The sequence below is a fragment of the Histoplasma capsulatum genome, genomic scaffold (assembly GCF_000149585.1).
Source record: "Histoplasma capsulatum NAm1 scaffold_6 genomic scaffold, whole genome shotgun sequence".
Lineage (NCBI taxonomy): Eukaryota > Fungi > Ascomycota > Eurotiomycetes > Onygenales > Ajellomycetaceae > Histoplasma > Histoplasma mississippiense.
This window is the reverse complement of record NW_001813977.1, coordinates 2,314,179-2,329,308: the sequence shown is the minus strand read 5'-3', so window position 1 is coordinate 2,329,308 and position 15,130 is coordinate 2,314,179. Positions and strand designations below refer to the sequence as shown.

Here is a 15,130-nt window from a genome sequence, read left to right as displayed (position 1 = left end):
CCTCAAGTAGTTCGCTAGTCACACTGCAAAGGTAGCATTGCCAGACGCAAGTACCCAGCCGCTGCAGTATTTTATGTTTTTTCTCTGTATAATCAGTCAGGATTTAATACTAATATTTTTGATTTGTGTCAAGAAATGGGAAACCTACTCTGTCACACAATTGTCTGTATTCGTCAAGGTTGCACACATCTTTAAAATGCATATCAATCTTGTTTTGTGATTTAAGGAGTAACAATTGCCGAACTGTTTTTCTTGTCAAGCCTCCCAATCTGACATCGCCTATTTCCTTGCCCGTTGGTCCAAATCGGAGGTGGACCACGGCTTTTGCCTGTGATTGGAAACCGGTCCCAGTTCCTTTCATTCCCTTTGGTGGACCTTTATCATATAATTCTATGGAATTGGCTTTGCTTGGAGAAAATACCGATGGGAGGACAGATGTTCCCGGACTGCAACTACTAGGAGAGCCTTTATGAATCAATTTTGATGGTGATTGTACCGAGGCGAGTTGGAGCTGATCTGGCTGGCAACTGCTTCTCGCCTCAACTGGCCCATCTACCCTGGGACTGCCTTGAGAATGAGAATGATCGTTAGCATCACGGTGGGGACTGTTGTGATCAACGAACAAGCTTTCTGAATTGCGAGGTGCATGCAGTCGGGACGGCGATGCAGATAGCGGAGTTTTATCATTCTGGGGCGCAATCCATTTGCCTGGTGGTCTCAAATCCAGTTGCTTTATATCTGGTATTACGTCCCGCCGCATAGTTTTCTCATATCTGTTTTTAGAGGATAAATTGCGGAAGAGTTTTGGCTTTGACGCATTTTGTTTTTTTGTGAGGACAGGAACAGTTCGGTTCGCTGGCCCAGTGGGGATCAAGGGCCCTTTGACCTGCGAAGTTAACTTCGCAGATTTTGTAGGTTCTGAGGACGAAGGATTAGTGGAGGATGAGGTTTGTAACTTTAAAGTTGGCCGCGTTTGGTGGCGTGCAGGAGCATTCTGAGAGTCCTTTGAAGTTTGTCTTTGCTCTAATAACGATGTCGGTTTTGAAGACTGTGTGGATTGATTATTAGTTGCAGGAGATCTGGTTGTCGAAGTCGTATCGATTTTCTTCCTCTTGTTCGGAAACCCAGTTGATGATGGCGCTATTGAAGCCGGAATTTGATGCTTGCTTGGGGTGCCACTGGGCAGCGAAGGAGAAGCAGCCATTCCTGCGCGGGGGGTTGTTTTTTTGGTGCTGGATGAGTGTTGTCGTTTCCTCCGCAATGACTGCCACACTTCTTCTTCATCTTCGCCCTCCACATCAACATCATCGTCAACGGTAAAGTCATCAAAGTTCGAGTCGCTGTCCTGGCCAGCAGAAACGGCATCAGAACCATCAGTCAAAGGGGATGCCGGGATCCCGAGACGAATGCGCTTTGCCCAACGCCTGCGACGCCTGTCGAGTTTTGCACTTTCAATTTCCTCAATCCTGCGTGTCAGATCATCCACATCCACACCTAACGACTCATGATCCCCAGATGCGATTTTCCTCTTCCATGCCAGCAAAATATTCGGATCACAAAAGGAGTCCTCCGGCTCCCATGTTGCCCTCTCCAACGGATAGCCAGCCCATTTTACCAGATACACATCACCATTTGGAAAGCTCTTTTGAGCAAGAATAGATTCCACTTCATATTCAGACTGTGGCTCACTGCCAACAGTTGAAGTAATCGAAATATTATCGTCTTCGTCACTTGTAGCTCCAGTTTGCGCCCTCTTGGAAGTCATAGCAAAAAACACTTGCCGGCCACACCAAGGTCAAAACAGTGAAACATATGAATGGAAGGATTCACATCATGGACTTGACCGCGTCGGCCCTTCTCCGATGGGCTATGGATGTAAGTACTCCTCCGTAGTGTCTGTGAAATTGGCTCTCAATTAAATGACAAAGGCCTTGAGCCGACGAAAGTGAAATACGGCAGTTACTGGATTGGAGCCCTGTAGAAAGTGAATTTCATTCCGCCGTCAGTCAGACACCGAACAAAGCGGCTGACTAAGTGTTGAATCAGCAAGAAGCCAGGTTTCCGCCCGAAAAAAAAAAAAAATATGTATCTGATACCAAAAGTACCACCAGATATACCTGGGGTGTAAGGTACCAGTTACCTTTCTTTTCTGCCACTCGAACTTCAAGCCAACGCAGCTTCATCTATTGGATAATCTCGTTGCCTTCTTCTGGTTCTCTTGTCAACACACCATCCAACTTACTGATCCTTCTTGACGGTCATTGACTGACAGACGAACCGTACTCCTTTATCGCCCCAGCGTCCTGCTTCCGGCTCATCGTGGTCTAAAGTCACTTTAATCACGCAGAAACGACACACACTTATTAAACCCCGTTCCCCGTGGAGAGAGACTTCGACTCTTCCACCTCTCCATCCTCCCTAATGGCTAACGACGAATATGATGTAAGTCATTCTTCTTGCCCTCCTCCACCATATTTGATTGTGTGATAGTCTCTAACAGTTCTGCAACTTCCAGTTCCTTTTCAAAGGTAAGGTCTTCACCAGCTTTGCGACACTCCACCACGACGCCACCACCGGGCTCCTTCCTATGTCCTGACACCTTATCAACGAAGCACAAAATTGTTCTGTATAACTGACCAGTATCTTTGCTTTACTCGGGGCATATAGTGGTTCTTATCGGAGATTCCGGTGTCGGGAAATCCAACCTGTTAAGCCGATTCACCCGGAATGAATTCAACCTCGATTCGAAGTCCACTATCGGTGTCGAGTTCGCAACCCGCTCTATTCAGGTAGACGGCAAGACGATCAAAGCTCAGATTTGGGATACTGCAGGCCAGGAGCGGTACAGGGCTATTACGTCCGCATATTACCGTGGCGCAGTGGGTGCCCTTCTTGTATACGATACGACTAAAGAACAGACTTTCGCAAACTGCGAGCGATGGTTGAAGGAGTTACGGGAACATGCCGACAAGAACATTGTCATCATGCTCGTCGGAAATAAGATCGATCAAAAACATGTCCGGGCTATTAAAACTGATCAAGGCGCGGAATTTGCCGGTATGCTGTCACTAACCTCCCATGCCACTCCTTCCTCCCAAGCCTAAGTTGGCGGTTGTCTTATTCCCCTGGTTATCTAACCCATAAAACAGAGGCAAGGAAGTTGTCCTTCATCGAAACGTCCGCCCTTGACGCCACGAATGTTGAGCTCGCATTTCAAAATATTCTTACAGGTAACCCAACTACTATTTACTCTACCAACTCCATATTTCCCTCTTCCCCACCAGACAAAACACAACTAACGGAGCGTCTTAAAGAAATCTACCGCATCGTTTCCAGCAAGGCCCTCGAGAATGGTAACTCAGGACAGAACCCTCTCGGTGACCGCAAGGTGGTAGAGATCACGAAGTCGCAGGATGCAGATGCGAAGCAGAAGTGCTGCTAAAGAAAAGAACGCAGACCCTTTTAGAAACCATTCTGGAATTACTGTTCTGGCAGAAAGCGCCTTCTACCGGGAAAGGCTGGCGGTGGCGAGACTTAGAATAACCGGTGCTTTTATAACGTTGGGGTCTTCATCTCGACGGATGGCGGTTGCATTTTATTCTATTCTATTTTATTTTCCTTTCTCTGGTCGCCACGGTCGATTTGACTTTGAAGAACCACCTGACTTTTTTTCTGTTTGTGTCATGCCATGCCGTGTCCATGTATTTACTTCTCCCATATTTTGTTTTCTTATTTTATTTTCGCCGCTTCCCAAATCATCTTCTCCTTTTCTGTCATTCTACGGCCTCAGGACAGCAACGTGATGAGAAAAAAAGCCGACGTTATAAAGGTGAAATTTTTTGAGCACGGGAAGGGATACCTGAAGAGCTCAAAGGAGTTCTGGTGATGGATGTCCGGCTTCTGGAATTGAATGTTTATTGGCCACACGGGATGGGATAAATGGTTTGGGGGATTTGCGGGTTGGGCTTAGTTTTGTCGTTTGCCTTCAAGTTCATCCCATTGTTGATTTGTTTTAAAGGTTTGGTTTTTCACCCCCAACATTCCATTCTCTTTTTTGCCCACTCTTTTCCCACCTTTTGTTTATTCTATATATTTTTTTTTTGTTCTTGCAATTCCACGTTCTTTATTTTAACCCTTCGATTTGCCCCCTTCTTTCCATGGCTGCTAATTATTCTTTGCAAATAATCTAAATCTCTGTTCTTTGTTTCCTTTTTTTCCCACTTGTTTTTCCACTTCGTTTCGACTGGTATCTGCAAAGTGAGTGTTTTAGATTGGCCAAAAAATTGCCGTTAGGGCCAAGGTTCAAGCTGCAAGTAGGCACTGTGCCAGCCCCGTGACGGGGCGTTTCACGTAGCGACTTAAAACAAAAAGCAAAAAATAGTTTGTTCGCACTATCGACGTCGCCTAATGGGTATGTGATCTTGTCATTCGAAGGAACTGAGCTTCAAAATCCAAACACTACCTCGAAACAAGTAAATCAAACGACAAAACGAACTAAAGCAAGAAAGGGGGACGACAGCAATAAAGCCAAATATACCAAACGGAACGATATATAGATATCTACATCTAAGGCTAAGAACAGAGGAGATAATAAAGAGAGAAGACGATGGATGCTACATCAACAAGGATTGCCGTCAGCTTTTCACTTTCGCCGCAATACCTGCTTCCCCATCAACAATCGAAAAATGCAACTCCATATAATCCCCTCCACGTTCACCCATTACCCATTCCAGCGTTTGCCCGAATGTCTCGCCATTATTGTCGAACCAGTCGCCCATCGATCGAACGTAGCTTTCTACCTGTTCCTTGAGGGGGGCGTTTTCTCTCAACCATAGAACCTGTGACGGGTCCAGCTTCATCATGTCCTCGACGACATAGTAATGGTGAATCTGGTCGCCCCAACCTTCCATTCCGGGCTCGTGGTAGAGATCGGAGCGGAATTTGGTTGCGTATTTGTTAACTGTCGAGGTGACAATGTTGTTGCTGTTGATGCTATTGTCGCGAGATGTTTGCAGGGCGTGGAAATGGCAATTATTCCTATCGATAGACGACAAGGTAGGTGCTGGTTTGGAGTGGAAGTTGAGGAGTGGGAACAAGGGGGGCGGTGTCAGTGAACGACAGTTTAGGTGGATATGAGTTGATGTCGGTGTGTTCTCCGGGAACCTTTTCTGAAACTTTCTTTGGATCGTCTCATTGCTCGGGCAGATCTGGCTCTGTACAACCTCACGCATAACCAATCGAAAATCTTCGATCTCAGCTAGTTCGTTCGTGGGCCAGTTGTGCAAGAGTTCGGCCCGCTCACGGACGACAGAAGGGAGAGTGCGACTGGTTCGCGGAAATAATTGGCTGTGGAAGGCCCTCGAGTACAGCCAAAGACGGTATGCGGCTCGACGTAGCACGAAACATTCATGGGTGTCCAAAACTCGACGATTTTCAAAATCCACCTTCCACTTCTTGATTGGATAGATCACCTCCCATTTCTTGGCCACGCGGCCAACTTCGACAGCTTGTTGGATCAAAGCGAGGGATATCGGTGCCTCACGAGATACATGCGTAGGCTGGCTGGTATTTTGAGTGACCAGTTGTATTATATCTTCCAGGGGCCCAAACTCGGCCTCCACGGCGTTGGCAAGTATGGGAAGCTTTTGCGAAGCAGAGAATACATCATGCAGGCGACGACAGGTTAAGGAGAGGTTCAGAACATCGGCGACTGAGCTGCAGGAGTGAAATACGTGGAGCAACAGCTCCGTAGCAAGTGTGCCCAGCAGTATTTTGGTCATCTATCTCCAAGCCTTCTTATTAGTCATGTAACAAGGGGGATACTGGAGAAAAGAAAGCAATGTTACTTTTTCAAATGTGTTTTGTTTCTAGTTTTTCTGATTCTATAAATTTAGGAAGAAATCCTAATCGGAGTTTCTAAAGCAATATCTGGCAGTAAAATGGGGGGAATTGGGGAGAGCGTTCAGGGCAACGCAGGGGCAACGTTAATAGCAACAATGCCTCTGCGCCAACACAACGGGATGGATTAACTGGACAGGACCCCGCCTTTGGGGCTATCATAGAAAAGAGTCACATCTCCACTGGGCCTATCGGGTGCCCGAATCGAGGGATTGATGAAAAGCCTTGAAAGGCTGTAAGCGGCGGGGTTTGCCATGATTGTTCGCGGTGAGGGCGAAAAAACGCAGAGGAAGTTGGGAAGATAGAGCGGAAGTTTGGGTTTGGAGGGAAAACTGGTTGCCTAACTTAGTTAGGTTAGTTCGTGAACTTAGTGCGATTATGTAACATCCAAGCCGAGTTCGACCACCAAGGCCTCCTGATTGGTTGTGGAAAGCATCTGCAATATACGCAGGAATATATATATAAATACTGGTACGTATATCCCTCCACGTCCAGCAAGACCCTCAGGGAACGCTCAGCGCTTGCAAAAGCATTCGTTCTCGTTCTGCACGACGTCAACAAAGGCCTCCCCCACTTTCCATGGCGTAGATTTCCCGTGGTAGTCTCCACAAGCAGGAAACTCGTCCGCCCTCTGGTGACAGATGGATACTCTGGAATTAGGACGAGACCCTCCCCACAAAGATTTGCCTTGTACAAAACAGCTATGGTTCGACCAGAAGGGACCGAGCCGGATACCTGAGATGAGTCCGCTCTTGCTTTCCTTTTAGAGACCCAAACACTTAACATCGAAACAGCATGCTTCCCTGTAGTTCTGGACACGAGGAGATCCCGAATAAAAGTTGCTTGCATACCTACAACAGTGGACTTTTAGCTATCATGTGTGCTAGGTTATACCAGCCCCCCTACTCCTAAAGTGAAAGCGGATGCGTCCAGTTCCATTTTACGTGCCAACCCTATTCATCTTGAACCGACCACAATTTCTACTCCCGGCTGACACAACGTCTTTTCTCCTCACCTGAGACTTTCAAAGGGATAGAAGTAGCTCTAATTTGTAGCTTAGAATTTGTTTGGATTTAAATTTTTAAGGCCCTTGTATTAGCATCTTTTGAGTATGACTTTTATATGGTGCAAAAGGGCTGTAGTGCCACAAAGATTAATCTCGAAGAGCAACTTGTAATCGACAACTATCAGCCTTGTATCTCAACACCTTTTTCGTTGCTGCAGAAGTTGGTGGCTCTTGGAAATAATCATCACCCGCAGCTTCTAGTTCATCACTGTTTTCCGTATCTCCACTGCCTCTGATGGCCCATTCCACTACGCAGATTATAACGCAGTTCGTCCAGCCATCCAGTGACCTGGAACCATGTGGGCATGGTCTCTTCCTCCTTCCTTTGCCCAAAGATTCTACTGCGCATGTGTGCTCAATTTTCACAGCATGTTGCTGCCATAAAACTCATCCGTGCGTTCAGTGATAAGATACTTATTTACAACTAGCAGTGTCGCAATCGCTTCAAGACTTTGGCACCTGACAAGAGATATCCAGGGAGCGATACATAGCTCTGCAAAGCGGTTGGTTATCGAATAGAATACATATCCCAATGAGAAATTTGCCAATTCAAACAGGAAGAATCATCGCGTTTTTCATGGGGTTAGTCCCTATTATGCTGTTTTTGCTTGCTTGCATTCCAGAAGTAGCAACAAAAGAGATATTGAAGGGTAAGAAACCGTTATACAGGATGTCAAAAGGGCAAAGGATATGAAGACCAGAATGGAACAATTCCAGAAGGTTTAGCCAAACGAAAGATAATCGGAACTAACAGGAGAACATCAATAGTCTCTCAAAACAGAAACCAACTCATCCAACCTCCCTACTTCCCCCAGTAACAGAGCCTCTTTATCCCGCCACTCCTTCAAGGTCTTCAGCTCAGCAGGCGATAAATACTTCTCCTCATTTCCCTTAACATCCGTTCGTTCCGTCTTCTCCAGGAAGAGCTTCAGCTTATTTCTCTCCACGCCAATCCGCTGCAGACAGCGCGACATGCACTTGTACGTATCTTCCAGCACCATCCTCGCAACGCGATCTAGATCGAAGAACCAGAGATACATCGTCCGCGAGGGTTGCCGCTGCGCATCGCGGGGGACCTCCTGCAAATCGACGAAACCAGCCGCCTCCATACGCGCCAGAACCTGGCGAAGTTCCTTGGACGCCATCAGGCTGATTTCCTGCAGGCGCTTCTCGTCCAGTTTGCCCTTTGCGGCAAGGACGCGGATGACACGGACGGCAATTGTGCCGAAACGAGATTCGATGATGCGTTCGATTTCGAGGTGGCGGAGGCGGCGGGCGAGGTGGCGGAATTCAACGGCCCAGGTGATCATGCCGGACTGCATGCTGCGAGTGGAGAAGATATTCGGCTCCTGGGCGAGGAGGGAGAGGTGTTGTTCTAGTTCGTAGACGCGGTTCCTGCGGCGATTCCAAATACCTGTACTCGCACCAGTGCTCTCGTCATCGTCGTCATCGCCATTGCCGTCTCCGTTGAGACCCATGTGTCCGTTTGAAAGAAGGTTGGCCGGGTCCACTCCAGCCATAGACTCTGAGAGGTCTAAGTCGGGGTCTATGTCATCCAAAATGGTATGTAGTGGGATGGCAACGGAGTACTGCTCGTTTTCCTCCCCTTCGGGAACACGCTCCGGCTGTTTCCGGCACGCGGGAGTTTTAAGCTCAATCCTCCCCAGGAGAGCCTCATAGACCTGAGATGTCACTCTGGAAGTGCACTGTTCAGCCAATCTTGCTAATCGTCGATTTCGTAATGCCACTTCGAACTTTTGATAGTTGACACTGATGATCATGTTGGGCTGCGCTATGTTAGCGCTCTAGTCATACAAATAGCCCCTCCAGAGATGCGTAACTCACGTCCATTAAGGTGTTATCACCATCTACATAGTCATCACCGTAAAAATCATCGTCGTCGATATCCTCGTCGCCCTCCGGAAGATGTTCAAGCTTCACCCTCTTGCTTGACGAGTTCGTTGCCAATTGTCCTGCGCGTCTCTTAATGCCGCGGGGTAGCGCGCCGGCCAGTGGCCCTTGGGGAATAGTTCCATCCGTCTTCTCCTTAATATATGTCTCCACTCCAGCATCGATGGCCTCTTGAAATTTCTTCCCTTTTAGACCACGGACGTCAGATCGAGAACTGACAGCCCTTTCAGCGTCCTCTACAAGATCTGCCGGGCTCTGAAAATGGGCATCGCGCACTCGCATAATATATCCGTAGGCGGCAAGGGAACGTAGGGCAGGATGAAGTTGCGAGGCTGAGCGCTTGCCGTAATCGCTATCGACGCTATTTTCCGGCCTTCCAGATGCATATTCCTCCTGCTCCCCTTGGTCCGTAACGTGAGCATCCTCCTCCTCCTCTTCCTCATCGCTATGGATTCCATTTAAACCGTTTGCAGCTACGAGTTTCCCCGCTTTACTTGAGACTTGAGGTCGTAGCTCAGGCAGAGTTTCCAAATAGCTGATCCTCACATGGCCATGATACAGGATTGTTGACAGCACCTTCGCAACATATTTCCCGAGCTTCTCTTCCACCAATTGCAAAATCCTGCCTGACCGTACCAGATTGTATGCAGTCATCCAGCTAGCTTCATAGTACGCGATACCATCGTCCAGCGATGTATAGTGGTAGATGAGCCGTTGCTGGATAAGCACAGCTAGGCCGTGTCGAACTTGTCGGGGGGACAGACGTGTATTCTGGACAATGCGAGGCAGAGGCTGGCGGCCATGGTATAGCAGATAGGAAAATATCAACTAGGCGAAGAACGAAAATAACAAGGTTAGAATCCCGCTACTTTGCTTGTCGAGTTTGTCCAAGACAAGTTAAAAACATACAGCATATAGCTCCCCGAAATTGTCCGTAATCAACAGCTTGCACAATTCTGCCGCATACTAGCAATCCAATCAGCATACACATAGTACATATCCGCAGGGTGGTACAATGTTCGAAGCTCACTTGAGACATGATGCGTGTTGCCCGTTCTACCTTCTAGAGAAAGCGCTGGCTTCTCTAGAAGAGACCCAAGGTCACCGTTGAACATTCATGGGTGTGCAGGCGAAACTGATACGAGATAATCGACAGTATACACACGGATGGCCGATATCTTTGTGGCGAAAGATGAATTGATAGAGCTATATGTATTTCCTATTTCCTCTCCATATCTTTTGAATATCTGAAGGTGGTAGTGGGTGGTGGTGATGCGTGACTGTTGAAAATGCTTCTCGGCAGAAAAATGTCGGCTCTATTCCTCTTCGGGTTAATTATTCTTAAGGCCTTACGAGTATCACATGATATCGGATAAATTCGGGCCCCGAATGCCAAATCTTCGCCACGGAAGCCAATCAGCAGCCGCTAAATCAGCTCCTCCGGCTTAATCAGCATTTTCCGCTTTTTGAACCTCATCATATATCTATTGGATATCTCGACGAAACCGCCGAAGTTTCAACAGAGAATGCTGTGAATTCCGCTTCACATCGCCAATTGCCCTCAATTGTCCCGTCCTTCTTCTCACCCATTACGCCCCTCTGCTCCCAGGTGCGTGCGATCATGCTTTCGAGGTCTGCTCTCGGCCGGAATGCGCGGCGCTGTCTCCGAAACCAATGTATCGCCCAACCCCAGCCCTCCTCTCGCCGCAGCATGGCTGCGGCTGCAGCCAAGAGCTTCGACTTCGAGTCTGCTGAGGCTTCTGGTGTGAAGATCGCTAATAGAGAGTTTACCTCACCTACCACCACTTTGTCGCTCGTTGCAAAGGCCGGCTCGCGATACCAACCTTTCCCCGGCTACTCCAATCTCCTGGAGAAATTTGCGTTCAAAGTGAGTCAATTGCGCAGCCATCTAACATTCGCGTTATAAATTCATGGTTTTTATTGGCAGAATATACGGCTTGATTGCTGATGATATACACGTGTAATTGATAAGTCTACGTCCAAACGGTCAGCGCTGCGCATCACCAGAGAGTCTGAGTTGCTTGGTGGGGAATTGGCTGCGACTTACTCAAGAGAAAACGTTGTCCTTTCCGCCAAATTCCTCAGCAAAGATCTTCCTTACTATACAGAGCTTCTTGCAGACGTAATAACAAAAACTAATTACTCACGTAAGTAATCCTTTTTGAATCTTGGGTATGAACGCTGTCAGGCTGGTCGTCTAACAACAGTCTTTTTTACCAGAACATGAGCTCGATGAGCTCATCATGAACCTTGTCAAATACTCCCAGAATGGCCTTGTAGCGAACCCAGCTGCTCACGCATTAGACTCCGCACATAGCGTTGCTTTCCACCACGGTCTTGGAGAGAATTTGGTTCCTTCGGCCTCTTCTCCCTTCGGAAAGTATATTGAAGCGGAAGGAATTGCCGCGTTTGCTGAGAGTGCATACTCGAAACCGTCCATTGCCGTCGTCGCAAGTGGTTCCAACACTGCTGATCTGTCCAAATGGGTTGGCGAGTTTTTCCGTGACGTCCCCACCGCATCGAGCACAACCGGACCATTTAGCCTCAAGGCAAGTGTACCAACAAAGTACTATGGAGGCGAGGAAAGAATTTCAAGCAAGGCTGGCAATGCCATGGTGATTGCATTCCCCGGGTCCAGTATCTCAGGCAGCGGTGCTAGCTACAAACCGGAGCTCTCCGTGCTTTCTGCGCTTCTCGGCGGCCAGTCCACCATCAAATGGTCCTCTGGATCCTCCCTACTCGCCAAGGCCACTGAGACACTCGCTGATGTATCCGTGTCGACCTCTAATACTGCGTACTCCGATGCGGGTCTCTTCTATGTCACCGTCTCTGGAAAAGCACACAGTGTTGCGGCCGCCAGCAAAAGCGTTATCGAGACTATCCAGAAAGTAGTGGCTGGTAAGGTCAGCAGTGAAGATATCAAAAAAGCAACGGCCCTCGCAAAGTTCCGCGCATTAGAGGCTGGGGATAGCTCCTCAGTGGGCCTCGAATATGTCGGATCCAGATTGGCCCATGGCGTCGATATAGTCCAGCTATCTGAGATTGGTCAGAGCGTCGAGAAAGTGACTGAACAACAGGTTATTGCGGTATGTATAGTCACGCCCGTGGCTCACTCTTCAATGCTACAATGTTTTTTGTTCTTCTTCCTTTATTGAATAAAGCTAATGTATTAAAACAGGCTGCCAAATCCCTCCTCTCAGGCAAAGCCTCCGTTTCCGCAGTCGGCGATCTACATGTTCTTCCCTTCGCTACAGATATCGGTTTGACTGTCTAGACACAAGGTGTTTTCTGCTTCTGTTGCCGTTATCATTGCCAATATAATGTACCATTGTCAATTTCCCCTTATTCTATCCTGTTACACTAGGGAAGCCTAAAATCTACCCACATTTATCTTCTGCTTTCCCTTTTCAATAGCTCCATTTTCGACAAGGAACTAGCCCCAAAAATTATGAACCATTCAACCTCGACTTAGAAAGAACTAGCTCCAACTCCTGACCTTACTCTCCCTTTATTTTAGTTTTTATTTATTTTTATCTCTATTTTATTTTTATTTTATCTTTTACATTATTATTCGCAGATTTATCCTTAAAAATTTCCACTTGTTTCGTGCAAACTTCCAACACCAACATCACACCTCCCTCTCAAATTTTATTTCTTTATCGGGTGAATTGTATTTCAGCCAAATTCAACCCGCTATTAGATTAACGTCCATGTATATATGTGATAGCTAGTTCGCGAGCAAGAGAGGGCGGGAAAAGAGAAAGGGAAAGAAAATTATAAACGAAAAGGATAGACATATAAAGATTATTTCCATTACAGACACTTTAGTTTAATCGGGCTGCACAGTCAGAAGTCCAGCATGCAGCGTACGAAATAGACTTAGTTATAGGTTTTATGTGTAGTTAGTTATCGGCATCCTACCATAAAGATATACATACATGTGACATAGAGAAGCTGATTTCATACCATGAAAATATATCATATCTGTGGATGGAACAATTTTATTCGGATGGTTACTGAAAATTCAATTACTTTGAAACTACCTGGATCTCGTGATATATATATGCATATTATCATCAAGGAGATAGAAACGAAAGTACGAACCGATTCTATCTATAACATTATTGTGGGTAATACATATTGCACTTAACATGTCTGAGATTGATACAGAAAAATAAAAAGAGATAGGGGGGAAAAAATGTATACAAGTGTTAATTTCAGGCAGAAAAACAAAGCAAGAAATAGGCAATATTAAAATGGTGGGAGTAATCCCTGTAGTGGGAAAATAAGCGGGCTGGTAACGAGTAGTGTATACAATAATCAAACGCTCAAGATATCGCGAAAATACAGACGCGCTGGATGTCAAAGTGAGCTGAGCTTGACTTTGAGGATATCACACGAATCCACGATTTTTGCCAGCCGCCGTCCATGTATTTATGGTCCCACCTTCTAGTGTTTAGCGGTGACCTGTTCACCAGTCAGTTTCTCGACGGTCTCCTTGGCCCTGTGTAGAAGAAAACTGTTAATATCACCATCAATCAAAACTAGGGCAAGGGAGTGAAGAATGAAAACAGGGTATGCGACACGTACATATCACCCAAGGCAACCATGCAAATAGTCTGCCAAATGCCTAACCCAATCCGCGGCGTAACGCCACGATACAGTCCCTTCAGCCCATTGGTGCCATAGATATACTTCAAAGTCTTCCCCACCGTCAAATTTTTGGGCCGGTTGGGATCATCTTTCTTACTCTGCATCTCCACCCGAATAACCTCGATCGGCTGATTCCACGCCGACAATCCGCCACCAAGCCCCGACGCAATCACCTTCTCAACCCCACTGAGCTTGTCACTCTCCTCTTTTCCAGTAACCCTCCTGATCGTCGTCTCCGCCAACCTCGATAACCCAAACCGCGAGCCCCAATTCGTCGTCTGTCGAATCGCCACCGCATTAACCCCCTTGTTAATGCCCCTGATCCCCTCCTTGCGGTAAATGTCCATGAACGTCGCAAAGGTGCCGGGAGGCTTCACGCCCGACGCCGCCAGCTTGTGTTTGGTGATCTCGACCGTTTTCATGCATGTGCAAAAGCCCATGGTGGCGTAGGCCTGGGCGATACCGCCAGCCATGCCGCCGCTGATGCCGCCGACGAAGTCGTTGGCTCCGAATGATTTGGCGTAGAATTCGGCTTCGGATGCGACGAAGAGGAGGACTGCGCCTTTAGTAGACGCCTCAATCCAGGCCCATGGAATGAGGCCTTGGTAGTCTACATATATCCAGATGAGTTTAGTAGATGATGGCGATGGTAGGTTTCGAGGAAACTAACAGCCAAGTACACCGCCACGACCCCAAATCCGACGCATAGCACCGGCGAAAGAATCGCTTCTGTTGGCGGCCATGGTCGTCTTGATCACTTCCAGAGGCTGCAGGGTGTTAGAATGCAGATCCCTGAGCTTCCAAGGGACAGACAAAGTCGGGAAATATTACCTGTCCCAACGTGGTAACCCTGGAGAGGTCATTAGCAAAATAGCCAACGGAAAGAAATGGAAGGGGGGAATACTTACTCGAACATATTCAAACCAGCACCAACTGCAGATATAAAGACAGTGAGTTAATAATCCGTACTAGCCCCGCTGTGCGATGAACCTCCGTCCTCTTCCATAGGTAACAGTAACAACTCGAGAGTATAACTCACGTAGCAGATTGCTAAACTTGATGGGCTTTTTCTCGAGCGGTTTCGGCGCGCCCGCCGCGGGTGAGATTTGAGTAACAGACATGGTCGGCGGGAGTTTCAATTGGATGCGTTGGGGTCACTGAAAGGGGCCCTGACCAAGGGAATAGGGGACGTATTCGTCGGAGGGGAAGGGGAGAAAAGAAAGGAAAGCGAACTGTCTTGTTAGCTTCTCTCTCAAAGCATTGTGGATCTGGAGAGGGAAGCTTGTGAACGGGGATCAAAATCAAGAGGTGGAGTCATGTCGGCTTGTCACATATAGTGGTGACAAATAATACACACAGCTCTAGTTTCCTTGCTTTTTGGCTTCTAAGGTACTAGACCAGGGAGATGATCGGGGCGGGAATGGAGAGCGAGAGAGGGATATTTTATCAAATTATCGAGTTCTTTCGGCTGGATGTCGAGTCGAATGGATGGAGCTGGGTTGATCGATGAAAAGGGGGAAAAAAAAACTGGCGAGGCCGACAGTTAGCTACAGCCACTCCAGGGGCGGGAATGAAATAGGA

General features: G+C 47.4%; 6 protein-coding genes across 6 annotated transcripts; 2 read left to right on the top strand and 4 right to left on the bottom strand.

The window, feature by feature from the left end:
- Positions 1-18: 18 nt before the first annotated feature.
- On the bottom strand, positions 19-1,765 carry HCAG_07000 (predicted protein; the record flags this gene model as incomplete). Its single annotated transcript, XM_001539345.1, has 3 exons — positions 19-84; positions 149-563; positions 624-1,765. The coding sequence occupies 3 exons, from the start codon at positions 1,763-1,765 to the stop codon at positions 19-21; spliced, it is 1,623 nt and encodes a 540-aa protein (XP_001539395.1).
- Positions 1,766-2,421: 656 nt separating this feature from the next.
- On the top strand, positions 2,422-3,442 carry HCAG_06999 (Rab1a; the record flags this gene model as incomplete). Its single annotated transcript, XM_001539344.1, has 5 exons — positions 2,422-2,442; positions 2,516-2,528; positions 2,668-3,057; positions 3,150-3,230; positions 3,315-3,442. 5 exons carry the CDS (start codon positions 2,422-2,424, stop codon positions 3,440-3,442), a joined length of 633 nt encoding a protein of 210 aa, XP_001539394.1.
- A 1,192-nt stretch (positions 3,443-4,634) lies between these two features.
- Positions 4,635-5,780, bottom strand: HCAG_06998 (predicted protein; the record flags this gene model as incomplete). The annotated part of the gene is made up of 1 exon (XM_001539343.1): positions 4,635-5,780. One exon carries the CDS (start codon positions 5,778-5,780, stop codon positions 4,635-4,637), a length of 1,146 nt encoding a protein of 381 aa, XP_001539393.1.
- Positions 5,781-7,725: 1,945 nt separating this feature from the next.
- HCAG_06997 (predicted protein) lies at positions 7,726-9,914 on the bottom strand (the record flags this gene model as incomplete). The annotated part of the gene is made up of 4 exons (XM_001539342.1): positions 7,726-8,751; positions 8,810-9,667; positions 9,785-9,841; positions 9,906-9,914. The coding sequence occupies 4 exons, from the start codon at positions 9,912-9,914 to the stop codon at positions 7,726-7,728; spliced, it is 1,950 nt and encodes a 649-aa protein (XP_001539392.1).
- Positions 9,915-10,586: 672 nt separating this feature from the next.
- HCAG_06996 (conserved hypothetical protein) lies at positions 10,587-12,170 on the top strand (the record flags this gene model as incomplete). Its single annotated transcript, XM_001539341.1, has 4 exons — positions 10,587-10,763; positions 10,869-11,043; positions 11,117-11,982; positions 12,075-12,170. 4 exons carry the CDS (start codon positions 10,587-10,589, stop codon positions 12,168-12,170), a joined length of 1,314 nt encoding a protein of 437 aa, XP_001539391.1.
- A 1,175-nt stretch (positions 12,171-13,345) lies between these two features.
- Positions 13,346-14,670, bottom strand: HCAG_06995 (mitochondrial DNA replication protein; the record flags this gene model as incomplete). The annotated part of the gene is made up of 6 exons (XM_001539340.1): positions 13,346-13,400; positions 13,487-14,159; positions 14,220-14,316; positions 14,381-14,399; positions 14,458-14,482; positions 14,589-14,670. The coding sequence occupies 6 exons, from the start codon at positions 14,668-14,670 to the stop codon at positions 13,346-13,348; spliced, it is 951 nt and encodes a 316-aa protein (XP_001539390.1).
- Positions 14,671-15,130: the final 460 nt, after the last annotated feature.